The 26,381-nt window shown below is 39.1% G+C and overlaps 1 protein-coding gene across 13 annotated transcripts in view; it reads right to left on the bottom strand.

Annotated features, from left to right (window-relative positions):
• MYO1B (myosin IB) overlaps positions 1–26,381 on the bottom strand; it is a 186,170-nt gene that overhangs the window by 13,728 nt on the left and 146,061 nt on the right. For 6 of the 13 annotated variants that reach the window (XM_032292597.1, XM_032292595.1, XM_032292594.1 and 3 more), the window contains 12 exons: positions 24,832–25,032; positions 23,471–23,697; positions 19,903–20,103; positions 18,208–18,301; positions 17,180–17,329; positions 13,039–13,107; positions 11,259–11,345; positions 10,893–10,979; positions 9,012–9,098; positions 3,313–3,387; positions 2,073–2,207; positions 105–211 (listed from right to left, as the gene is read on the bottom strand). In XM_032292597.1, coding sequence (XP_032148488.1) covers positions 105–211; positions 2,073–2,207; positions 3,313–3,387; positions 9,012–9,098; positions 10,893–10,979; positions 11,259–11,345; positions 13,039–13,107; positions 17,180–17,329; positions 18,208–18,301; positions 19,903–20,103; positions 23,471–23,697; positions 24,832–25,032 — 1,520 coding nt within the window. The remainder of the gene's footprint in view (positions 1–104; positions 212–2,072; positions 2,208–3,312; positions 3,388–9,011; positions 9,099–10,892; positions 10,980–11,258; positions 11,346–13,038; positions 13,108–17,179; positions 17,330–18,207; positions 18,302–19,902; positions 20,104–23,470; positions 23,698–24,831; positions 25,033–26,381) is intronic. The other 7 variants (XM_032292606.1, XM_032292605.1, XM_032292604.1 and 4 more) reach the window with 3 other exon arrangements.

The following is a 26,381-nucleotide window of genomic DNA, read 5'->3' on the forward strand; positions in this document are numbered from 1 at the left end:
CGCTCATCTAAGACTGAAATCAAACACTACTTGAAAAGGCATACAAATATACTTGAGAAATGTTTAAAATCCTGAATTTTATGGGTAAGGCAAAGCCATAATACCTAGATGGGTATAAAGCCTTCTTGTCTTTGAAGAGTTCACTGGCTTCTAGTTTCTCTTCATAAATAAGTTTCTGCTGGTCTGTAAACTGGTCTCTGTATTTTTTACACTGTGAGATATGAGAAGAAGGAAACAAAACATCATTTATATAAATAAATTATTACTCATTCTTAAATATGCTAAGACAATTTAACAGCAAGAGTAAGGGAGAAAGTGCACAAAACATTCACTAAAAAGGCCAAAAACATTTTCCCTTGTGGGTTTTAAAAAGTCTGTCTTGGAAAATGTCAGAAAGACTATTATTTGTATTGCAGAACCTGGGATGCTTCTTCAAAACACACCAGCGCCTAGTGGGCATGAGCCCTGCAAGTAGTATTTCCTCCGACTCTGTCAGTCCTTGGAAATCCTCTAGTCCTGAGGCTGTCACTCTTCTAAAGAGACAGTACAAATACTGTGCATCACAGTCTACTAAGCACATTTCCACACACACAGAAAATTGACACAAAAGCGTCACAAAACAATACTTGATCCTTTCTGTTACACTCTGCTATTTTCTATTCTATTGTCTTTCACTGAAAAACGCTGTTAGTAATCTACTAAACTGATTTCATGACCCACAAATATGCTATGACCTACAGTTTGAAAACCACTGCTCCAAATCCCCCCACTACCATTTTATAATAGAGACAAGGGACCTGAGATATCCTCTTTCACTCTGACTCTGAAGCTGCAATGAAAGGAGATGATGGCCAGGGAGCAGCCAGTTTTTAAGATGAGCATCCTAGAAATTCAGTTACAGGTGGGGCCAAGTGCTACTGAAATAATGGCATGAAGAAATGTTAGCATTGCTGCTGACCCTTTCAATGGAAAAGCTCCCTTTACGAATAAACAGCCCTCATCTCCCACCTCCACTCCAATGGAGGGAAGGGTGAGATCTCAGAGCCAGGGGAAGGCAGAGGCTGTGCAGATCCATGGCATTGGGAGCTCCCCGTCATTATTTTTGAAAAGAGTTTCTGGGTTAGACTCAAAAACAGAGACAAGCAATTAAGAGGCTCATGAATTTCACCAAATTTGCTGGAAAACAAAACTCAGAATCCAGTTCTTTATGTTGCACGGTACCACTCATCAAGCTAATCAGCGATAATGTCACTCTATACATATATGATTCCGATAAAGAACAAGCCCACCCTGTTGCACAGGAAAGAGTTTCCTGGAGGATGTATCTACTGAGCATTCATTTACTAAACACAAGCCCCTCCATCTAATGATTTTATTACATCTGATAACTGCATATATTTGATATTTCACATAACAACTGACTAGGTTATCGAAATAAGCTCAACATCTATATAGGCACCCCATGTGCTCCATGCTGGGCAACATCTAAATTACAAGCCATGTTCTCATGTAAAATAAGAAAGCTAAAAATAAAAGGCAATATAAAACAGATTTCCAGCTTCACTGTAATTTAGGTAGAGGATGTGTTACTATGTTTAGGAATGGGGAAAAGCCTTTTTTCCCGAAGTTCATCAAAGTGTGTGTGTTCACATGTATTATCTGATTATGTGTTCTGTACATCTGATAAATTCTTTAATTTGCAGTATTTAATTATGTTGCCTGAAGGTGTTCAAATTTTATGATTTCTCTGTCCCGCAGTATTCCTTTAGACAAAGAGAGAAACAAATGAACAAAAACCTGAACTACTTGAGAGCAGCTGGAACCTGGAATGGAAAGAAAATGCAGCCCTGTGCTCCCCGTTCCAGCCCCGGCCGAGAGGCACTGACAGGGAACGCCTGAGCTGCGGCAGGGGCTCTCACAGCAACTCAATACGGTGCATGGGGAAAATCACCACAAAGTCCTCAAGTAATCCTCTTGGAGGCAAAGGAAGAATGTGTTACAGTTTTGATTTTATATAAAACACTCAAAATAAATAAGAAAGTCTCTAAAAGATGTAACATGACATTTTTTACCCTCCACAAGTGGAAAATCCTTTTTAGCTCCTTATGAGTAGAATCCAAGAATAAGTAGGGTCTTGAGGGCCAATTCTTGTCTATTGGAGATAAGGAAGGCATCTTATTTTTCATTTCCAAGAAGTATTTTTGCACCTGTGTTGGGTTTGACAGAAAATACTAGATGAGAAAAGTATACCACAAAAGACACTGTTTTATGTACATCATGATCAAATAAACCAATAGTGGAATTTATTTAACTTTGGAATTTATAAAATATAACTCATCTGGAAAGTCTCTATTCCATTTTTTCATACTGGTTGGGGAAATATGACTTCCACCAAATGGTTAAGAGAAAAGAAGAATACTAATGCTAACACTCATTAACACTAATACCAGCCTGCTCTATAGATATTGTCTAAAAGGCAGCCACTAGTCAGTCACACAGGCTATTTATGTTTACGTTTTAAGTAATTAAAATTAAATTAAATTAAAAAATCTAGTTCCTCAATGACACCAGTTACACTTCATATGGTTAATAACCACATGAGACGAGTGGCTGGCTACTCTATTGCACCTCAAAGTTACAGGGTGTTTTCATCACTGCAGAAAGATCCACTGGACAGTGTTGCTCTAGAGTTTATAACACGTGCCTGGTCCTGCACTTATCGTTACTTTATTTTAATCTTCACAACAACCCTATGAGGCTGGTGCCACTATTATCCCCATTTTACAGAAGAGAAAATAAGGGTCACAGAAGTTAGAATTTGCTCAAGTCAGAAGTGTCTAAGCGGCAGTGGAGGCTGGCTCCAGAGTTTGCTGTCTGCTCAGCACTACAAAGACCTCTCTGAAAAATGGAGAACTCCAGAGTCCATGCTGGTAGAGCTGCATAGCCTGGCTCTCTGTCACCCCTCTCCCCACTAACTTCTTGCCAGCCTTGCCCTGCCACAGCTCATGGCAGTTTCACAGAGTAAGGCCCTGGCTTTCTTGGATCCACTTTCCCCCAACAGTTCTCTCTGTCAAATAAGGCAAACACTGTATTGATCATATACGAACCACCAACAACTCTTTCTGACACAATCTACCTGAATTTGGGGGAAGATGATTTTAAAAGGTTGCTCTCAGTGTCACAGCTATGATTTAATCATTATTTTAAAAGTCACCTTTGTCATTTAGGAAAAGGCACATTTTATGGAGTTGGTGATATTAAGTGGGTAATTCCATAATGCTAATTAATCACAGACATAAAGTGTCAACTTACAATTCTCTGAAGTGTAAACTCATAGATTTTCTTTCCAGCATTGGCTCTGAAGAATTTCCTGTATTCTCTACGTACCTTTAAAAAGAAGATGCAGGTTACGTGGTTAATGTGTGGCTGGTGCAGGTCCATAATGACACACCTCTATTAAAAATGAAAAAGTGTGAAAGAAGCCAATTTGTAAGCGTCCTTTCTGGATTTAGTAAAATAATTGAAACACATTCACACAGTGGATCTTAAGTCAGAGAGAAAGAAATTGAGAGACATTAAATGATAAAACCAGAATGAACTGATGTTTTAAATCCTCTTAGTAGTTTTTGAAGAATCTGATGACTTGACAAGAAACATTTTACAGGCACAGCTGCAAACTCATCCAAATTAACATACATTAAAAAATGTATAAAATAATGTTCCCTTCAGATTGTTTTGTAAAAGGCAAAAAGAAAAAAAAAATCTGAAGAACTGTATCTGTTTCCAAAAGCCTTGCATAGAAGATAAGGCTTTAGTAAGTTCTACATACTGAGAACAGAATATGGCTAAAAATAAGAACTTAAAAGAAGCTTTTAAACTACCATTATCTTCCATTTCATTGCATTAATTTTTCTCTACCATCTCTATTCCCACCAAACTTAATGCTATCGGAGCACTTAAAACATCATATTAGAGTTTTAGTTCACACATTTTTTTCTTGCTACATTGTCGTATTTGCTTCATATACTAATGTTTAACAAATAACAGTAACTAGAGTGTTTGTATAACAAATAAATGAATGATATAAATTTTGAAATCGAGGAAAAAATATATTAAGTATTTATTACCATCCAGATATAAATGAGAGAGTTAGAATTTAGCAATATATTAGCCTCTCTGAATAATCCAGACATTACCTATCTTTTTTCTTTTCTCTCTAGTTTTCTGGGTTTAACTGCACATGTTCAAAATATTTCTACATTAGGGGACGTAAGCTAGTAATCTACTAACCAAATTCAGTTTATAGATAAATGTTTTATATGCATATTTTTCAGTGAAGAGCTTAATATAATAATTCAGTCTGCAGATTTCTCTTAAAATTGTCTAAGATCTAGCAACAGTGAGGCCTATTCCTATATAATAAGGGCCACGGAGACCAAAGTAGCTGCTGTTGCCTTTAGATGAGACATGCACGCTCCAAACTACACGAGTCCCCTTTGCTCTTGATCCACCTCCCATCTGCTGCTTTCCTCATCTGTGTGACCAACCTGGTACCTCTGAGCATTTGGGCACCAGACCCATTCTCTACATCTAAATTATTAAGGTTTAAAAACTGTAACATATATCATATAGGCAGTTTTCCTTTTACAGGCATACCTCATTTTAATGCACTTTGCAGACATTGCGTTGTTACAAATTGAAGGTTTATGGCAACCCTGCATCAAACAAGCCCATGGCACCATTTTTCCAACAGCATGTGCTCATTCTGTGTCTCTGTGTTACATTTTAAGAATTCCTACAATATTTCAAACTTTTTCATTATTATTCTATCTGTAAGGTGGCGAACTTAATAAGAAGCGTTGTGTGTATTCTGACTACTCCACCCACTGGCCACTCTCCCATCTCTCTCCCTCTCCTTGGGCCTCCCTTCTTCCCTAAGACACAGCAATATAGAAATTAATTGGCCGGGCATGGTGGCTCACGCCTGTAATCCTAGCACTTTGGGAGGCGGAGGTGAGTGGATCACCTGAGGCCAGGGGTTCAAGACCAGCCTGACCATCATGGTGAAACCCCATTTAAAAAAAAAAGAAATTAATTAATAACCCTATAATGGCTTCTTAGTGTTCAAGTGAAAGAAAGGGTCACACACTTCTCATTTTAAATCAAAAGCCAGACATGATTACGCTTAGTGAGGAAGGCATGTCAAAAGCTGAGGCTGGCCAAAAGCTAGGCCCCTTGTGCCAAACAGTTAGCGAAGTTGTGAATGCAAAGGAAATGTTCTTGAAGGAAATTAAAAGTGCTATTCCAGTGAACACACACATGGTAAGAAAGTGAAACAGCCTCATTGCTGATAAGGAGAAAATTTTAGTGGTCTGGATAGATCAAACCAGCCACAACATTCCTCTAAGCCAAGGCCTAATCCAGAGCAATGCCCTAACTCTCTTCAATTCTGTGAAGGCTGAGAGAGGTGAGGAAGCTGCAGAAGAAAAGTTTAAAGCTAGGAGAGGTTGGTTCATGAGGGTTAAAGAAAGATGCAGCAACCGCTGATATAGAAGCTGCAGAAAGTTATGCAGAAGACCTAGCTAGGATCATTGATGAATGTGGCTCCACTCAACAACAGATTCCCAGTGTAGACAAAACAGCCTTCTATTGGAAGAAGATGCCATCTAGACTTTCATAGCTAGAGAGGAGAAGCTAATGTCTGGCTTCAAAGGACAAGCTGATTCTCTTGGTAAAGGATAATACAACTGCTAACTTTAAGTTGGAGCTAATGCTCATTTACCATTATAAAAATCCTACAGCTTAAGAATTATGCTAAATCTACTCTGTGTGCTCCATACGTGGAACAACAAAGCCTGGATGATAGCACATCTGCTTACAGCATGGTTTGCTGACTACCTTAGGCCCCATATTGAGACCTACTGCTCAGAGAAGAGATAACTTTCTATTAGTACACACCGACAAGGCACCTGGTCACCCAAGAACTCTGATGAGATATACAAGGAGATTAATGTTTTCCTGCCTGCTAACAGCAACATCCTTCTGCGGCTCACGGATCAAGGAGTAATTTCCAATCTTATGATTTATGAAATACATTTTGTAAGTCTATACCTGCCATATATAGTGATTCCTCTGGTGGATCTGGGCAAAGTAAATTAAAAACCTTCCAGAAAAGAGCCATCATTCTGGATGCCATTAAGAACATTTGTGATTCATAGGAGGAGGTCACAACAGCCACATTAACATAAGTTTGGAAGAAGTTGATTACAACTCTCGTGGATGACTTGGAGGGGGCTCAAAACTTCAGTGAAGAAAGTGATTGCAGATGTGGCAGATATGGTAAGAGAAGTAGAATTAGAAGTGAAGCCTGAAGATGGGATGGAATTGCTGCCATCTCAAAATAAAATGTAAATGAATGGGGAGTTGGTTCTTATGGATGAGCAAAGAAAGTAGTTTCGTGAGATGGAATCTACTCCTGATGAAGATGCTGTGAACACTGTTGAAATGACAATATTCTTTAAGCTTAGTTGACAAAGCCAGTGGCAAGGTTTGAGAAGATTGATTTCTATTTTGAAAGAAGTTCTACTCTGGGTAAAATGCTATCAAATGGCAACATATGCTATACAGAAATCTTTCATGAAAGGAAGTCAACCTCTGTGGCAAACTTCATTGTTGCCTTATTTTAGGAAATTGCCACAGTCACCACAACCTTCAGCAGCTGCCACGCTCATTAGTCAGCAGCCATCGACATCAAGACAAAACAAGACGACACCCTCCATCAGCAAAAATATTACAACTTGCTCAATGCTAAGATGATGGTTAGCATTTTTTAGCAATAAAGCATTTGTAAAGTATGTACTTTGGCTTTTTAGACATAATGCTATGAGATACTTACTAGACTATAGCACAGACAGTGTAAACATAATTTTTATATGCATTGGAAAACAAAACATTTGTGTGATTCACTTTATTGTGATATTCACTTTATTGCAGATATCTGGAACTGAGCCTGCAATGTATCTGAGGTATGCCTGTTTTCATATTCTAGTTACTGATTATCATTTGTCATTTAGCCATGGAGTTGTCAGATCCACAGACATTTCTAATCTTAAACTTCTAAAGTGAGACGGGACAAGAAGAAGAAAAATGTTACCTCTTAACTGGCTCCTGAAATTATAATAGCATAGGAAAGCAGGCAAGTTAAAGTGAAGTTACAGAAGAATATATCCTTAAAAAATATTCCTGAAGTCCAACTGTATTTAGTTGAGCTTCATTATAACTGACCTAATTGCTATATGCATTCTGGTATTCCACAGGGCAGGTCATTTCTTCCAAAATACAACTAGAGACCCTAAAAGCCTGGTGACAACATGCTGACACATACAATGGTGCCCCTTGGGGAACTGGGAGTCTTAAAAACGCCCACTGCACTTTGTAACTATTTCCACAAGAAAAGTCAATCATTTGAGAGGGCAAAACTAGCATTCATATTAACATAACTCTCTTTGAGGAAGAAAACATACAAAATTATTACATTCTTGGACTTCAAGTAAGTTTGATCTTACTTCATATAACAATACTGGTAATATAGTAAAGTACTTTCGTTTTGTTAGAGATTAAGAGAAAAAAAGTTATGTGTAGAGTATGCCAAGTTACTTCTGCTAAAATAATATTCCCCTACAAACTGAATTTGCTTTGCAGTTTGCAAGTGCACACTCTTAATGCAAAAATATTTTGAAAACATATGCAGTTAAACCCAGAAAACTGAAGATAAACATATTGCTGATGGAAATCATTTTAGGGAGCAAAATCCTGATTCAACGTTAATTTTCCTACCTTTTATGAAAATTAGAATGCAAATTAGAAGATGTGAATTAAATGGGAAAATATTCAGTTTTGTTTGACTTAAAAAAAACTGGTTATAGAGCTTGTTCGGAGTTCTTCAAACAGAATATCTGTTAAAATTCATATTTAAGTTACTTCTTAATTACTTCAAATATTACTTGGTAAACACTCAGTATAATAAAAAAGGATAATTTACTAAAGTTTTTAGGCTGAAAGTTTATAGAAAAAAACGCAGATTGTTCAAAGCAGGCTTCAGGGATGTTTCTAATGGTTGTTCAGATTCAGAGTTAATTTCTCAGATAATATTCAAATATTTAGAGCAACAGTAAATGTCATAGGATTAATGTAAAAACAACAATAAGGAATAGTGTCAGAAAGGGGCCTAATTATCCCAAAAAGGCAATATGGATGGCTTCCCATGGTGATTAATCATTGAATTAGGAAGATCAGATCTTTACGTGGCTTGAAAAATATTCCAAAGGTGTTTCAGAGCTTGGAGTTATTTACTTATGTGTAGTTCTGTACACAGAAGTGTACCCTACTGTAGGAAGAACCACTCGAAATAAAGCTTGCCATAACCACAAGGTATTTGAATCTGAGGTTCTCTTTAACCTGAATGATCCACTGATCTCTGAATCTCTGATCTCATTCATCAAAATCTGTAAGCTTAGTGATGCAAGAACCTTTGGTTTCTATACTGAACAATTAGAATGATGGTCGCTCTGAAGAAAGCTCTACTCCAGGCAGCCATTATTGGAGCAGAATTGGCACAAATGGGGAAACAAAAGCCTGGCATCCCTAGGCTGGTCACTGTGGATGCAGGGCAGCTTTTGGCTCAACTACTGTAATCGTGTCTCACGGATTTTAAAAAAACAACTTTACACATATAAAGATAACAAACTAGAACTTTGATAACATAGTATCTTGAATAAAACATGACATATTGCTATCACTTTAAACTTATTATTTAAAGAAATAGAAATCAAAACACCAGAAAAAAAATTAGTGTACAGGTTTCTTCTGAAAAAGAAACAAAATTGAGCAAGATGGCATTCTACAAGACTGTGCAGACCATCAGCAAGCATAATCAATCTTTTTTTCAGGGTTAGTAGGTGCTAGGCTTTATGAAGTTCACCCTGGACAGAAACAAGTGGTTGAGGAAGTACCTTCAGTCCAAGCCAGTAAGCCCAAATGACAGCAACTGCATGCTTACGCCTAGCCTCCTCCTTCAAGCGTTTCAATTCCCTTCGAGCCTAGAATGTTTTAGATAGTAAATAAAAGAGACAGCCCAATGCAGACAGCACACATGATCAGAAAAAGATACCCCACCAAACAGAAAAGCCAATTTATGAATAAGGATTTCAGAATGATAGAGAAACAGTGCATAATAACTTAAACCCAAAGAATTGGTGTCAGGCTGGTGCAGCGCTTTTATTTTCAGTGCAGAGATTCTGTTCCAGAGGAGGGCAATCTGCTTGGTTCCCAGGGTAATCATTTCCCACCCCTTACTCTCATTCTTTTCTGTTTTTCTCCCTTGTACTCTTTCTCTCTGTGCTGCCTTCTCCATACTCTTTCACTCTCATATCAACGAAAGCCTTCAAACTCTGAGTAACAGCCCTAATGACTTCATTAGACTCCTCCTTGCTGACAGCACATTGGGCTGAAGAAGCCATGCACTCCTGTCTGAGTTCATCCCTTTGGATGGATAAAAAGACAACTCTTGTGAATAGTCATTTAGAAAACTGGGCAGAAAAAAAGGTTATTTCTCTCAAGTGCAAACAAAAACCAAAACTAACGGAACTCAAAAATTCCTTCCAGTCAAAAAATGAAAAGTAGCACGTACAAAAATTCAATTTTAGCTAAGGCCCCAAAAATGAAATATACTGAAGACTGAAGCAATTTTTAAACTTATAGGTTTAAAAATTACTCTTAAGGAAAAAAAAATCTTAGGCACGTTATTCTAAAAGATATAAACAGGCACTAATTGTTCAAGATATTACAGTATTGAGACTGGGAAATGAACTCACTGGATGGAGAAATCCTAGCAAGACCCATCTAGGAGTCCTTTTGCTTCTGCTACATTTCCCTCAGTTGACTAGAGGAGCAAGTTTGTTCTTCACAGATTTTCAGGAAAAGCACAAATGAACAACCTCGATCCCTTTTTTGCAAATTAAGCTCTTTATGCAGGCAGATGTTGACTTTTCTCATTTTTCTGACAAGATAGGCTTACAATATTGACAAGGTGGACTTCAAAACATAAGACGCTGTTGATGTTTGTGTTTCTAACTGGAATACACATTTTTAGCAAAGATGACCTTTGATTTTCTAAGTAACAAAAACATCTAAAAATCTTGTCCCTTGGGGTATGTGAAATGTTCACAGAGCCCACGACTATGCCTGGGGATTAGTGAGAGCATTTCAGGAGGCCTTTGTTTCTGAAAACAAACAGCTGATGCTGAAATTCCTGGGATTCTTCAGTGGCAATTACAGCTAGCTTTGCATGAACGTGGTTTCTGTTAAATCACAGATGATAATTTTTTGCACATGTAATATATTTCGTATAATAATCAATAGCTGCCACAGTGAAACTAAAAAAAAATTTCATTCATAAATTAATTTTTAAAGCATATGTTAGAGGCATTTCCATTGTCAACATGTTGCAGAAGACTGAAGTCCAAGCTTGAACATTCCCAACATGCACAACCCCTCCAGAAAACCTCTAAAACACTGCTAGCATCCATCAGTGGGGGGAAAAAAAAACCAACCCTAAACAGGCATGTTATTTAAGAGCTTTTTTTTTTTTTTTTTTTTAAAGAGCAATTATACTCGTGCCTTTTTAGTAAGCAATTAGTTTTGGGCTATGCATGCCTAAGCTTCCTAAGCGCACTACTGAACTAATGTTTCCAGGTGTGTTAAATCTGGCTGCTAGGGCATGCACCAGTGTGAGCCACTATTAACTGTAGTCATTCATCCCCTAATAGGCTAGAGATAAGGACTGATTATTGCAGAATTCCAGGATGGAGTGTTGGGATGTGTGCATCAAGTACCTTGGATCCAAGCCAGTAAGCCCAAATAACTGCAATAGCATGTTTATTCCTAGCCTCCTCCTTCAGCCGTCTCAGTTCCCTTCGCGCCTGTGATGCATTTGAAAAGGAGTTACAGAAAAGTTTAAGGCAGAAAGGTTACCGCTGGTTTTCAATGAAGAAAGAAAAAGAGAGACACTAGTTACCACCAAATGGTAAACGCAAAAGCATGTGCCACCACCCCACACCAAAATGTTGGAAAGAGCAAGAGGCAAACACGTGCTCAGTAGCTCAAGCCAGTGAAACATTTTCTGCCCCTGAAGCCGAGGGTTCACGGTTCTACAGGATGTTACTGCTGACCCACCGCCTTCCTTGGGGTCTCTGGCCTACCTGGGTCCCATGCCAATATGCAGCAATGGTTGTGACTGCTTCCTTACAGCGCTTTTGATGCTTCAGTTCCCGCAGAATTTTTCGAGCCTAAGGGGCAGAATCACCCAAAAGAGAGAACATTAAAAAAAAATTGATAGTGACTTGAAAAACTCGCCTAACGAGATGATCGTCTTAACACCCATGCTGTTGTGAAAAATCAACAGGTTAAAGAAAAGGTGAAGGTGACTATCCCAAAACTGACTATGAGAAGGAGGACAATGAAGACATCATTAAGCATGACAGTGTAGCTTCCACTTGATTGGGACAGCAGCCTCCCATACCCTGATATGCAATGGGAAAAACCTGACTACAGCATCACAAGCTGGTACATATCTGTGGGATGAAACAGTTCTCAGAAGGTGGCCAGAGGATTCCAATGATTCTCTAAAGGCTACTGTAACTCCTTCATTATTATTGCCTGGAATGTAACTGTAGCTGTCCTTTTTATTGAAGAGATTTTTCAAATTGCAAAACCAAAATGATCTCACTGATCCCAAACCAGTGGCTTCTTTCCATTAGTTGCTGAAAACTGATTTTATGGGGACCAGGAGGACATGTGGTTTGGAGGCGGACTTCGGGTCCTTCCTCTAAGGTCTCTAGCATGCAAACTGGGCCACAGGGCCCAGCCATGAGGTCAAGGAAGAACCAGCAGGCATCAGTTTCACTCATTCTCCATGTTCAGATTTGTGTTTTGGCATTTGCTGTAGGACAACTCCTAAGCCCTTAGGTTGCTGAGGGCTTGGGCAAGTTCAGTCAATGCTGTGGGACTCGGGGCCAGGCTCTACCCTCTGAAAGGGCTCCAGGCCTGGGCACTATGCCTCTGGATCCAGACTATACCATGAAATCTCCTCACAGGACAGTGGTCAGAACAGGTTCTGAAGTTATCGTTGATCTAGATCAGGGATCAGTAATCTTTTTCTGTAAAGTGCCAGATGGTAACTGCCTTTGGCTCTGCAGGTTACACAGTTTATCACTACTACTTGACTCTACCACTGTAGTACTAGAGCAGCCAGACAATCTGTGAAATAAATGAATGTAACTATGTTCCAATAAAACTTTATTTACATACACTGAAATTTGTATTCCATATAATTTTCATATGTCATGAAATCAGCTTCTTTTGCTTTTAAAAAAAAAAAAAACCAATGGTTTAAAAATATAAAAACCATTTTTAGCTTGCAGGTTGTATGAGAACAGGCAGCAGGCTAGATTTGGCCTCTGGCCTGTAGTTCATTGACCCTTGAACCAAGTCTTGGCAGGAAAGACCGAGACCCAGGCTGTCCACTGTGATGGCTTCCCATGTCCCTACCACTATTCCTGGCCAGATCTCAGGATCTTTCAGTCATGATGGGTAGCCCGCAAGATGGTTCCTAGAGAGTTATGGAAGTCATTGGGCTAGGGGTTCTGAGTATGAAGCAATGGCTGTGAGACAGCCTTCTGTACTACAGCTTTTCTCGAAAACATGAGGCAAAGGGATATTGAAATCATGTACGGTATTATTTCAAGGACTTCCTGCTTAGAAAACAAAGCTCTTAAAAAGAAAGCTGGTTAGAAGGAAGTGGCCAAGACATGGTCACCAGGGTCCCCATTTGGCCCATAATATTTATTCTTTCCTTCTGACTGTTTACAGGCAAGGCAGGAGACAGAGGAGCCCTCCCCTGCAGGGTAAGCCTAAAGACATTATCCTTTGTGAAAAACCAGAAAACCCCAAATAAATAAATTATACTTCTTTTAAACTCACCTTCCAACCCCGGATATAAGACTGAATTACCAAGGCGGAACTCTTTGTCTGCTGGTACCTCTTTTGTTGCTGTAGGATAAAAGGGGAAGATATTAGCAGTTGTAGTTACCTATCTGTAGTGTATACAAGGATTGAGAAAGGGTATTTACTCACTTTGTCTGACTCTAAATTATCCATACTCCTTCTGGAAACCAATACATAAAGAAACCAAAACATCAAACAATCCAGTAATATTACAGTTAATCCAAAGTATGCTTTATGCTAAATAAAATAATTCCTAAATGACTCAGGACCCACCATTATTATCAGTATTTTCTTTGTCTCATGCAGTTATAATACAGGGTTCCACACATGGCAGACTGAATGAAACCCACTGAGTTCTGCATCTGCTTTTGAGTGTTTTCTCTTCTTGGTGTCATTTCTCACCATGCTACTTATTTGACCCACCTCTAAACCTCCCTAGTTTCTTTTAGGTTTACTACTTTTACTCTGCCTCAAACTGGAAAGTCTGCTAAAAATTTAAGTAAACTGTTATCAATCAACTAAATATTTATATATTGAGCCTCTACTATGCATAAAGCCTTTTAATTGAACCATGAGAATATAAATGTGCATCTGACTCTATCCCTGCCCTTAAGGACTTGAAGTGGACACAGGTCAACAGTATAAAGGATCAACAGTACCCTGGGAGGGATATAGCACAGAGAGCACAAGAGGCAGGCTCAGAGATGGCAGAGGTTACTTCCAGACAGGGAAGGTCAAAGATGACCCAGTGAGGCTCCCAGCTCTGGCTCAACATGCTCAATGCCCAGAGGCCTTTCTTATTTCTAGGGCTGATGCCTCTGAGTGGAGGCTGCTGGAATACTCCCTAGAAAAGTGAGCTCTTGAGCCAGGCGCCGTGGCTTACGCCTGTAATCCCAGCACTTTGGGAGGCCAAAGTGGGCGGATCACGGGATCAGAAGATTGAGACCAATCTGGACAACACAATGAAACCCTGTCTCTACTAAAAATACAAAACTCAGCTGGGCGTGGTGGCATGTGCCTGTAGTCCCAGCTACTTGGGAGGCTGAGGCAGGAGAATCGCTTGAACCTACGAGGCGGAGGTTGCAGTGAGCCAAGATCGTGCCACTGTACTCCAGCCTGGTGACAGAGCAAGACTCTGTCTCAAAAAAAGAAGAAAAGAAAAGAAAAGAAAAATGAGCTCTTATTGTATTTACTTTGGAATATACACTGAAACATGGGCATCTCTGATGAAAATTCACAGCATTTCAAAGGACAAAAGTCACGCTGTGAATCCTTCAAGTTAGAAGTGCTAGACGGCTCAGACCCCATTCCCTGAGGTGGGAGAGATGTCTTCTCAGGATTCTAGGCTACGTCTTGGAAGATCAGAGGTAATGGGTGATGTTATCAATAGATGGGCAGTAGAATAAAAAAGGATGCCAGGGAGAAAATCCAAGAGGACCTTGGGGCCTCAGGCAAGCCACTCACCTCTGGGCCTCAGTTTCCTCAGCTGTTAAATAAGGAGCTGGGAAATCTCCAGGATTCCTCCCAGAGTAATAGTCCACAGATGTACGAACAAGCTATGGCTACGATATCTGACCATCACTCTGACATCCATTTGGTACCTCTGTGTTTTCATTTTTAATTCCTAAATGTCTTGAAAATAACTACATCTCACTTGAAAATTAATCTCCAGGAAACATGAAATATCACAAAATGTGGAATAACTTAAAAGTAACCAGCAACTAAAAAGGAGCATCTTTTTTTGAGATGGAGTCTTGCTCTGTCGCCAGGCTGGAGTGCAGTGGCATGATCTCAGCTCAGCTCACTGCAACCTCCACCTCCCAGGTTCAAGTGATTCTCCTGCCTCAGCTTTCCAAGTAGCTGGGACTACAGGCATGCACCACCATGCCCAGCTAATTTTTGTATTTTTTAGTAGAGATGTGGTTTCACCATGTCGGCCAGGATGGTCTCGATCTCTTGACCTCATGATCTGCTGGCCTCATCCTCCCAAAGTGCTGGGATTACAGGTGTGAGCTACTGCGCCCGGCCAAAAGGAGCATCTTTTAAAGAAATCTTTGAGTTATCTGGTTGAGGGAAAATAATGAATTTAATCGCTGGCTTGAGTAACACGTAGTGAACCACTTGAGGTATTTAGTTCAGATTTTGAGAGATATAATACTAAAGCAAAGTTAATGCATTCTCTAAAATTGGGGCTTTTATTCGACAAACTAATATTGCTCATAACTCCTGACATCATGAACTAATGATACATAGTGACTTTTTAAAATCTGCTGACATAAAAGCTTTATATTGGGAGAGAAGGTACAAGCAGTACTTGCTCTTCCTAGTTCTTTACATTGCCTGTTCTTTCTCATCCTTCTGATCAAATGGCCCCGCCCAGAAGTTTCTCCTTAGCCACTCTATCTTAGGTCACATCCCGCCTCCCCATTATTCTTTATTTCAGTTCTCTATTTCCTTCCTAGCACTTGCAACCGTCTATTATTGTTCTGATTATTTGTTTGCTTAAATGCATATTGTCTTTCACTAGATAAAAACTTTAGGAAGTCAGGAATTAGGTTGTTTTGTCCACCTTGTTAACATGTTTCAAAAACATTTGCAGAATTCAAGACAGATGAAGTCAGCACACCTGTAAACTTGGATTTTCTTAACGACTTCAAAATAAGAAATTATAAAAAGGGCTCCTTGAGGATTGTTTACTTGTTGGTCCTTTTTCAGGCAAACAGAAAACAGAGCATTATGAATCTGCAGCAGAGTTAAGGAGTGCTACTAGGTGTACAAAGGAGACTCCACGGCCACGAGGCTTGGTGCCAACAGTCCAAAGTGCCTTTGCAGAATGCATGCGAATGACTCTAGCATTCATATAGCTGGGTAGATTCATATTTTAAGACTTATACTGGCTGGGCACAGTGGCTCACGTCTATAATTCCAGCACTTTGGGAGGCCATGGCGGGTGGATCATGAGGTCAGGAGTTTAAGAACAGCCTGGCCAAGATGCTGAAACCCTGTCTCTACGAAAAATACAAAAATTAGCCAGATGGTCAGTGCCTGTAATCCCACCTATTGAGGAGGCTGAGGCAGGGAATTCCTGGAACCTGGGAGGTGGAGGTAGCAATGAGCCGAGATCATGCCTCTGCACTCCAGCCTGGGTGACAGAGCAAGACTCTGTCTCAAAAAAAAGAAAAGAAAAGAAAAGAAAGACTTATACTGCTGGTTATAATCTTAACTAGCATGAGCCGTTGTAAAGATACTCTCAAGCTGATTTTCTTTAGCTTAATCACTTAAGTACCTCATTAATTTCTAAAACTTGGAAATAATAAATTAAAATGTATTATGCAAGAATAGGTCAGTGTAATTATGTCTTGATTATATACAGCCCTATAGCAAAGCCTCTTTATGGCTGAAAAAGAGGACGAATATAATAAAGGAGATGTGAGTGCAAATTTAATTCATTTTGTGAGGACACAGCCCAAGTTCCAATTAGCCTCGAGGAAAACCTTCAAGCTTCTCTCAAACCTGTGGTATGCCTTCAACAAAACCTCTACAATCAAGTGAGGAAGGAAATGCCAAAAATAAACTTCATATTAATTAGGTAAACATAATTTATTATTGAATCTCTCCCTATAATTGATAGAGCCAGACACCTAAGGACAAAAGAGAATGCAATCCTTTAACCAAAACCAGAAATCTACAAAAACATGGCATTAGTTTTCTGGAATTAAAGCCACTTTCAAAGCTGCTACAATAAATAAAGAATAGCCAATTATGCTGAAAAACTGGCCTAACCAAATCAAAAGCTTAAATGACATTGTCTCTTCCAATCTGATGACCAAATTAAAAATGTATTTCCAACCAAATACAGCTGGATCAGTGAAAGGCAGTGTAGTCCACTGAACGTGAGCTCTAATACTGTCTTGGATTCAAACCCCAGCTCTGCCTGTGGGCAAATTATATAACAGTTTAGTGTCTCAGTTTTCTCATCTTTTAAAAAAAAGAACCATTAAGAGCATGAGGTTGTTGGGAGAATTAAATATGTAAAAATAACATACATGGTAAGTACATAACAAATGCTGGCAAATTGGCATTGTTATTACTGATTTTAAATGACTGAGACTCTTACTGCGTATCTCCTGAACCAGGCAGCAATCACGATTTGGCTTTTCTTCATTAGCAGGAAGTGTGTGCGGCATTTCCACCCCCGGTAAATCTTCTGAATGAGAGTGGCCAAGTCCTCCAGGCGTTGCTTCCTCAGGTCTTCTAATTTGAATAACTAGTAAGAAGCGATAGATGGACTTTATCAAAAATCCTCTGAAACCTCACAGCATACAGGAAAGGAATTTTCAAGAGACAAAATGCCATGATGTTGGGGTCAATCACATTGAAAAAAAGAACTGAATAACTACTTAATTATATATGATATGGATAACGTTGTCCATGAGAAAATTATTTTGATGAATTCATGAAAGACTTAAAATTTTTATCCCAGTGATTCAGAATTTATGACAAATCAGAGAGGGACTGAATTGAGCTTAAGTTTACCTTCACACTGCCTATGAGGATGCAAATTACTCATGGAAGGCAGATGCTAGAAAATTCTCTCTTAAATGAATTAAGTATTTTCCAAAATCTCAACATTTCCAAATTACCAATCACCTGCTCTACTCATTACACTTCACACTCATCTGTTCACTGAGAAAAATATTTCCTTGGGGTTCTATGAGGTAGAATGCTAAAAGCTTTTTTTTTTCCTTAAAAAATTTTTTCATTTTAGTGCTTTCCTGTACCTCTAAACAGTAGAGGCTGTAGTTTTTTAAATTAGCTTGTAATTCAGGTATTACAAACACAGACTACATTTACCTGCAGTTGCTATGAATGATGAGGTTGTACTGTTGTGGTAACAGTGTCTTTGTGATTTCTTAAGTGTTGTACAATCTGTCAGATCAAAGACTTTGATGGTTCATAAAAAACACGCATTGTTCCACTAGCCCTCATAGGTACTTGCCTCTTGGTTATTTGTAGATAAACACACAAGTGTTTTGTGGCATTCATAGTAGCATCTTATGTAATGTTATAAAGTTACACATTTATTAAGAACTTTCCTATATGATTCCAGCTTAAGTTGAGAGTGAAAAGATTTTGGTTACATACTGTTCTTGGGTTTCGGATGAATATCTTTGATCTACCAAAGGAATATTCTTCCACAGGAATCTCTAATTCATTAAATAGGACTTCCACACCAGACCTAAAAAAATAAAAACAAAAACAATGAGTTTTCTGAGTTATAAAATATTTTATCTTATATCATGAGATATCATGAGATCAGGTTCTCAGTGGCATAAAACACAGCCTCATTTCCGAGTGTAATTGCTCTTTCAGTTATCATCCATCAAAGAATTGTCCACAAATTAAACCAAATCCAGTAAACATTGAAGAAGTAAATCTAGGTTCAGAACTATGTATTCTAGGACATGTGGTATTAAAGCCAATTCTTGATTTCATTTTTAGAGGCAATACTTGTATCAAATATACCTCTAATGATGTACCAACGTAGGTCAGAAGGGTGTGCAAGAGACTCAGATCTATTTTGAACTTACTCAGTTGATTCCTGATTGTTTCTGCCCCTGAGAATGGGAGCAGAGCCCAAGACACAGTCCCAGACCAACCGGACGCTAAGAACGTGGGCCTCACCAAGAAGGAGCAGGAACTGGACTTGGCTCTGACCTCTCCGTCCTGGACCCGGGTTTCAACATCATTCTTTAGAACTAAACCTCACTCCAACCACCTGTGGACTAGATGCCAGGCAAGGAGCGAATACATGTTCTGTATTATGGTACTGTTTACCATAATACCCTGGAGATTAGCAATGGCAACTGAAACGGTACCCAAATCCTACATTAAATTAGGGTATTAAATAAGGCATCAGAAATCACACCATATATCTAGAGTTTCTAGATCTTCTTATAACACAAAGTAAGTGTCCTAAGAGTGTTGATGTTCCTGTGAAAGGCCAGGTACACTGAGAATGTGTAGGCAATATCAATAAAGTTAAATAAAAATCGCCCATTTCCTGCCTAGGCCCATGAAAACAGGCATGTCAGCCCTCCCGCAGTATTACGGGCAAACTTCTCCAGCCTGCAAAGGAGCAGCCTCTCTGATGGGTGAGAGCAGAAGGAAGGTCACTACACAAGCAAGGCTTGATTTCCCTCCTGCAGCAGCCGCCCATCAGCACACAGTTCTCTCTGCCTGTGAAGCGCTCGCAGGACGTGGGGATACACCACTGGGCCTGCGGCGTCCAGCACTCTGTCTGGGACTGGATGAGTAAATGCAATTCAAGACAGACCAGTTGAAAGCTGTATGGCCCCAGGTCCAAGCTACATTCTCTAATCCAGCTTTCCCAGCAATAATGCTGACATTGTGAATCCTACCTGCTCCTATCATCTATTTATCAACTGGGACAGATCTACGCAGAGGGACCTTCACCCACCCACTGATTCTCTCTGGGGCCTCATGGGAAAAATGACAAGTGGTAATCCAACCTGCCTCTAATTCTACTCTTCTATGATTCTACACAAATGTAAACGTATCAGTTACAAATCACATCCAGTGGACCTACCTTGGGCATATTCTAAAAATTAATATTATTGACATACAAGTCTCAAATGTGTATTTGGTAAGTCCTGTTTTGACCTTAGCACAAAATGGTATCCTAACGGAAGAAGGTCCAAAACAGAGGCTATACTCAGTTTTTTAGAGAATTCTCTTTTACCTAACAGCATGTGAAAAAAAACTATTATTTGAATACTTAAAATATTCACTATTAAATATGGTCACTAAATTTCTTACCTGGCTGGTCCTTTCCAATGTGGCCATGTCTGTTTACAAAGCATTTTGTATCTTTCCAGGCAAGGCTCATAGGCCTGCCTGAAGGCATAGCCTGCCCTCCGCACTCGGACGTTCTCCAAAAGACCCAGATACCTGATCTGATGACACACGAGCGCCTCGTTGAAGATGTGTGCTGCTTTTTTATCATTCGGTTTGATACACCTTAAAGATTATAAAGATTTTAGGTTATAAACTGCCTTCAATGGATAAAATTTTCTATGTTTTTACAAAGTATTATATATAACTGTTTCATAGCAAAACAATTACTTGTTATTCTTAAGAAACCTAATCATTACTTTTGAAATTATTTCAAATCATTTTACAACAACCTAAAAATAAATACAACACTGCAGGCACAGTAATTTTAAAAAGAACAAACTAATAAATGCAACGACGTGGATGAGTATCGCTGACATTTCATTGAGTGAAAGAAGTCCAACACAAGAGTACATGCTGTAGTTATGATTCCATTTATATCAAGTTCAAGCAAAACTAATCCATGGTTAAAAATCAGTGCTGCTGCTACCTCTGGGGAGAGGTAGTAGTGAGAGATCAATACAAGAGACACAAGGGAACCTTGTGGGCTGATGAGAATATTTTATCACTTGGTCTGGATGGGGTAACACAAGTATGTACATCTGTAAAACTTCAGGAAGCTGTACAGTTAAGATCCATGCACTTTACTGTACGTGTATTATACCTTGATAAAAAGATAAAAAACACTGTTGCCTCCCTATATCTGTGCTCCTTTCTTAACAGGGTGCTTTGCTGCCCAGGGAAAAACTTTATTTCCCAGCCTCCTTTGCAAATAGGTGTGGCCAGGTGAGCAACTTCTGGCCAATAGGATCAGAGGGGAAGTAGTAAGTAATGTCTGCCCCTTTTAGTCAGTAGGGGGATGGGCTCTCCCCTTGGTCTCTTCCAGACTACTACTGGCTGCAAAAGTTGACAGCCATCTTTGGCCATGCAGACAAGGAACACACCCAGGAAATGGCAGAGCCACAAAATAGAAAGAACTGCCCTGTCAGCTCTGGAGTCCTCATACTTAGAAGTTACTTAAGAAATAAACGTCAATCTTGCTTAAATCATTATTAGCTTTAATCATACTGCCGCAATCCCTGTGTCCTAATACTTAAACATTCACAGTTATGGTTGCCTAACTACAACTGTGAAATTACACACTTAAGTGGACAACTACATCTTAGCTAGTTTGGCATTGATGCTACTATGCTTTCTCTTTTACCATGTATAAAAATAATGTCTACTTTTTGGCTTAAAGATGGACAAATAGATAAATGGAACAGCCTAGTAAAGTCAGTCCCTACATATACAGTCAACTGATTATCAATAAAGGAACCAAAGCAAATCAATGAGAAAAGGAGATTGTTTTCTTTTCAATGTGGTTTTAGTGCAACAGGATATCTACATGGGGGGAAAATGGATCTAAATATAAAATCTGAAACTACAAAACTTCTAGAAGAAAATATGTGATAATATATTCACAACCTTGACGTTTATTAAGATTTCTGAGGAAAGCTGTAAAAATAGGCCAGGCACAGTGGCTCCTGCCTGTAAGCCCAGCACTTTGGGAGGCAGAGGCAGGCAGATCAGAAGGTCAGGAATTCAAGACCAGCCTGGCCAATATGGTGAAACCCCGTCTCTACTGAAAATACAAAAGAATTAGCTGGGTATGGTGGTGCATGCCTATAATCCTAGCTACTTGGGAGTCTGTGGCAGGGGAATTGCTTGAACCTGGGAGGTGGAGGTTGCAGTGAGCCAAGATCATGCCACTGCACTACAGCCTGGGCAACAGAGTGAGAAAAAGCTGTAAAAATAAAAAAGGGAGGGGAATGAAAATATTTCACATCTTAACCTGTGTGGTGGTTACTAAAGTATATATAATGGTTAAAAAAAATAATTGAACTGTTCACTTCAGATCTGTGCATATCAATTCACATAAATGATAACTCAAGACAATATAGTCAAGATGCAAAAAAAAAAAAAAAATCATTCAATTGAGAATAACAAAAGTAACTCATCACAGAAAGTTTCCTGGGTTTTTTTTTCTTTTTTGAAACTAGGATCCTCTCCAATATATGTTCTAATCTGACTGCAATCAAACCAGAGGGTTTTGTTTACTTACATTTCTGCAAATATAAATATCAGGCACACAAACTAAACACAAAAATGTTCTTCACTTTAGTTTCCTGATAACTGATTTTCAAAGACAAGCATAGAAGGTATTTGTGGGTATGGGTATGCTCCATGAAATCTGACCCACCAGACACGTACCTTTTGTTATGTAGTTCAACAAATACACACATAGTAAACTACAATGCTAGTCGGTCTTTACTAAATCTAGAGATAGTTATGTCTAAGATGCCCTAAAAGCAGAAAAAGAGAAACTCCCAGAAGCCTTTTTTTTTTTTTTTTGAGAAGAAGTCTTGCTTTGTTGCCCAGGCTGGAGTGCAGTGGTGTGACCTCGGCTCACTGCAACCTCTGCCTTCTGGGTCCAGGCAACTCTCCTGCCTCAGCCTCCCACGTAGCTGGGATTATAGGCCCAGCTAATTTTTGTACTTTTAGTAGAAATGGGATTTTGCCAGATGTAGTCAGGCTATTCTCGAATTCTTGACCTGAGGTGATTTCATCCTCCTTGGCCTCCCAAAGAGTTGGGATTACAGGCATGAGCTACCGCGCCTGGCCCTTTTTAAGAAGTTCTTTCTGACCAGGCATGGTGGCTCATGCCTGTAATTCCAGCACTTTGGGAGGCTGAGGCGGATGGATCACTAGGTCAGGAGTTCAAGACTGAGCCTAACCAACATGGTGAAACCCCATCTCTACTGAAAATACAAAAAGTAGCTGGGCGTGGTGGTGCACGCCTGTAATCCCAGCTACTCAGGAGGCTGAGGCGGGAGAATTGCTTGAACCCAAGAGATGGAGGTTGCAGATTGCACCATTGCACTCCAGTCTGGGCAACAGAGCGAGACTCAGTCTCAAAAAAAAAAAAAAAAAGAAGTTCTTTCTACTGCCTTGAAAAAATTCAGATTGCTTTAGGAATCCTTCTCCAGGCCTACACCTTTCACAGGGAAGAAAAAAATGCATGAAGTGCTAGAGCTGTAACTAAAGCCACTTGCTTCAATGCTGTGCTAAGATAATATAACAAGAATCTCAAATGAAGCCAACAAGAGTTTTCTGCAAAACACTGACCAGAAAAAACACTTACATTTTGTTTCTTGTCATTAAAAATATAACAACAACATACAGAAAATTGAAAACCCCTAGGTGTCAACCACTGCGCTTCATTAAGTATCTATTATCTTCTCCACCACACTTTACTTTTTTACTTTCTTATTTTAGGGGAAAGAATAGTGGAGCATTTTTTTAAGCCAATCCCAGATGTGGTATTATGTAATCTGTAGGTACTTTAGTTGCCCTCTGCTTGGGCTACACTCAGATCGAAGCAAAGGGAAAAATGATATTCCTTCGGGTACTCTCACATTTGAACCGTGAAAGTTTTACGTGCCAAGAATACCTAATATAGTTTGGGTTCTTGGTCTGTAGGTTTTTCATCAGAGTGGCCACGGATGCCTTGAACTGTGAGCCTGCTGTAGGAGGCCTTTTCAGGTTGATCTTGGCGGGATTCCCTTCGGGGAACAAAGACTTGATGAGGGTGTGGCTGGCCTTCCACATGGCTTGCGACAGGTCTCGATAGAGAAGGTCATTGTTTTTGTCAACAAATCCTTCCACCTGATACAGCACCTATGAGAGCACATGGAACTCAGTGACGGGCACATGGCATGTTATAATGTCAAACTATTAAAAATACTCCAAGACTACACTGCAGTCTCTTCGTTCACCATCAAAAAATCCCTGACCTGTTAGTCACATTCTCAATACTGAGTTCGCCTCCAAGTTTAAATTCCATCTGTCTAAATCACAGACGAGATCAAAATAAATTCTATTACCATTCAGGATTTGAAGAATAAACTCCAAAAATGTTATCATAACATTTTCAAAGAATTTTGGATTTTTTTAGGAGTTTGAACATATTTTGAGGTTTTACTTTTATTTTTTAGTTCTCATATGCTAATTCTAGTCTGTTTAAAAGTAGACAGGGCAAAATAGAAACAACATTTTCATAGATATCCTGAAGCAGCAGAAAAACTGATCAGAAACTATCTTTTAATAATATAAGCTAATAAAAAAATAAAGAACCAAGTTCTAACATTTTGAAATTAAAGGTAATTCAGATACTATATACTTAATTTTTACAAACATATAATCAAGAATTTTTTCCTTTTGAAGTTTGCAATTTTATGAAAAAGGAAGTATTAGTTCTAATCAATGATCTTTCAGGATTCTAAAGATTAACCAATTATGATTGTAATTTTTAGCATTGTCTTTACATATTAGATGACATAAAATTAGTTCCCCAATATTAACCAAACACATAAGTGCTTTTTTAAAAAAGGTAAATATTTTCCCTAATGTCATTTCGAAATCTCAGAATTCATTATTTTTGCTGAATGGCTTGTCTTTTTAAAGCCTTAGGTCTTTACTGACTCCTAATTCGTATTGGCAAATCTCCTTTAATAGTGTTGATAGATATTTTTAATAGGATAGCTTAGAGTTAGAAAATAATAAAAACGATTTAAAAATATATTTAGGCTCTTCATTAAGTCCACTAGCTTTGCTATGGGTTTTCTATATTAGTAAGATTTCAGTCAACATGGCCCAGATTCTATTTCTATTGAACATTTATTGATTCTACCACTTTAGCAGCTCGATTTGTCCTCAAGAGTTAATGGGGTTTAGGACGCCCATCTCTGAGGCACAGCCTCCTTGCAGGGATTAACTCGCAGGCCTGAGTGGGTGCTCACAGCTCCTCCATACCTTTCCAGCATAATGCTGGATCCTGAAGCAGCTGTGAGGCAGAGATGTGTCGTTGAGGAACCGAGAGCACTTGCTCATCCTGCTCTCAAAGTGCTGGTGGGTGGCACACACTTGGTTCAGCTTTTCCAAGAAGGTCTCGTCCGTGACCGTGCCAGGCCGCAGGCACTCTTCATCCAGCATGGCCAGGATTCCATTTGTGTTCTGGGAGAAAGGAAATAAAAAAGTTTCCTTCCTTCCTCACTGTATTGTTTTAATAATTACTCCTAATTACACCATCAAACACAATGAACTTAGTCACAAGAAAAGTCTGTTCATTTATAACACAAAGCAGTTAAAACAAAAAGTATTTGTTTGTTTATAACAAAACAAACGACAAAAGCCACAGGAATCAGCCCTTTCCCAAAGGATCCCAGGTGTGTGTATGGTGGTGCGGTTGGGAGAGTGTGTCTTCTCGGCTTCTCTCTCCCCACACAGAACAGGACCTAGGAGTTGCCTCAGACACCTGACCCTGATGATGACTGAAATGTATACCCTTAGAAAAAGACAAGTTGGACCTCAAAGATTGAAAAACAAATCTGAAAGCAGAAATGAATGTGACAATACAGCCTCTATAACATGTCTCAAATCACAAAGCACATTCTTCTAAGGCCATTATTTGATTCACTCCTAAGAAGGAAACTCGTTTTCTCTGTTTCCAAATTGTTCATGTGTTCAAAATAAAGTTTATTTTCTACAAAAAATTGCTGTGATTTGAGATGCTGCTTTTAACAATCACTGCAATCAAGCTGATTTCAAGAATATCTGTTTCTGTCACTCTTTCCTTCTGAGAGAAAAAGAGAACAACAACAAAACGGAATATCTGTTTCATATAGACTTAGATTTTAGAAATTCATGTGGAATTTCTAAATGGATGTTAAACCTAAGTGAAAATTTATTTGTTGCATAACTAGACCCTGTGGTCATTTTTATTCCAAGAGTAGTCAGCCCTAAAACTTGGAATCAGAAGCCAGGAAGCTTCTACTTTGCTAAATAAAGACTGCTACTCCTTGGACTGACCCTATGGGGTCATAAGTCTTAATTCCAAAAACAATCCACTCCACTGAGCATCAACCCCACCTACTTCCACCCAGGCAAAGTCCTCTGTTCCTCTTCCCTTCTGCTTACAAGGCCACGACACCCTCTGACCAGCATTTATTCATTGCACAAAAAACCCAGGGGAAATGTGGACTCTCAGGAATCAAGTGTGCTCATAACATCCCCAGAACAAACATTATTGTTTAATGATGCTGGAAGGAAGCATTTCCTTTATATACCCAGGTTCCTATGTGAACATGAGCTTCTTCAATCATATAGCAAGGGGATTTCTGGCTGAGATAACCTGGTTAAATTAAGTGTATTACCACTGTTCTTTTTTTTTTTCTTTCCCTTCTTAAAGGACAATAATTAAGTGCAAGGTTATATTTATCAAGGGAAACATACTAACCAGAATTTCTGAAAATTAAGATTCCCATAGCAAATTACCTCCTTCACAAAATGTGCCAGGAAAATTT

The sequence above is a fragment of the Sapajus apella genome, unplaced genomic scaffold, assembly GCF_009761245.1.
Source record: "Sapajus apella isolate SASKATOON/1434 unplaced genomic scaffold, GSC_monkey_1.0 scaffold28, whole genome shotgun sequence".
NCBI lineage: Eukaryota > Metazoa > Chordata > Mammalia > Primates > Cebidae > Sapajus > Sapajus apella.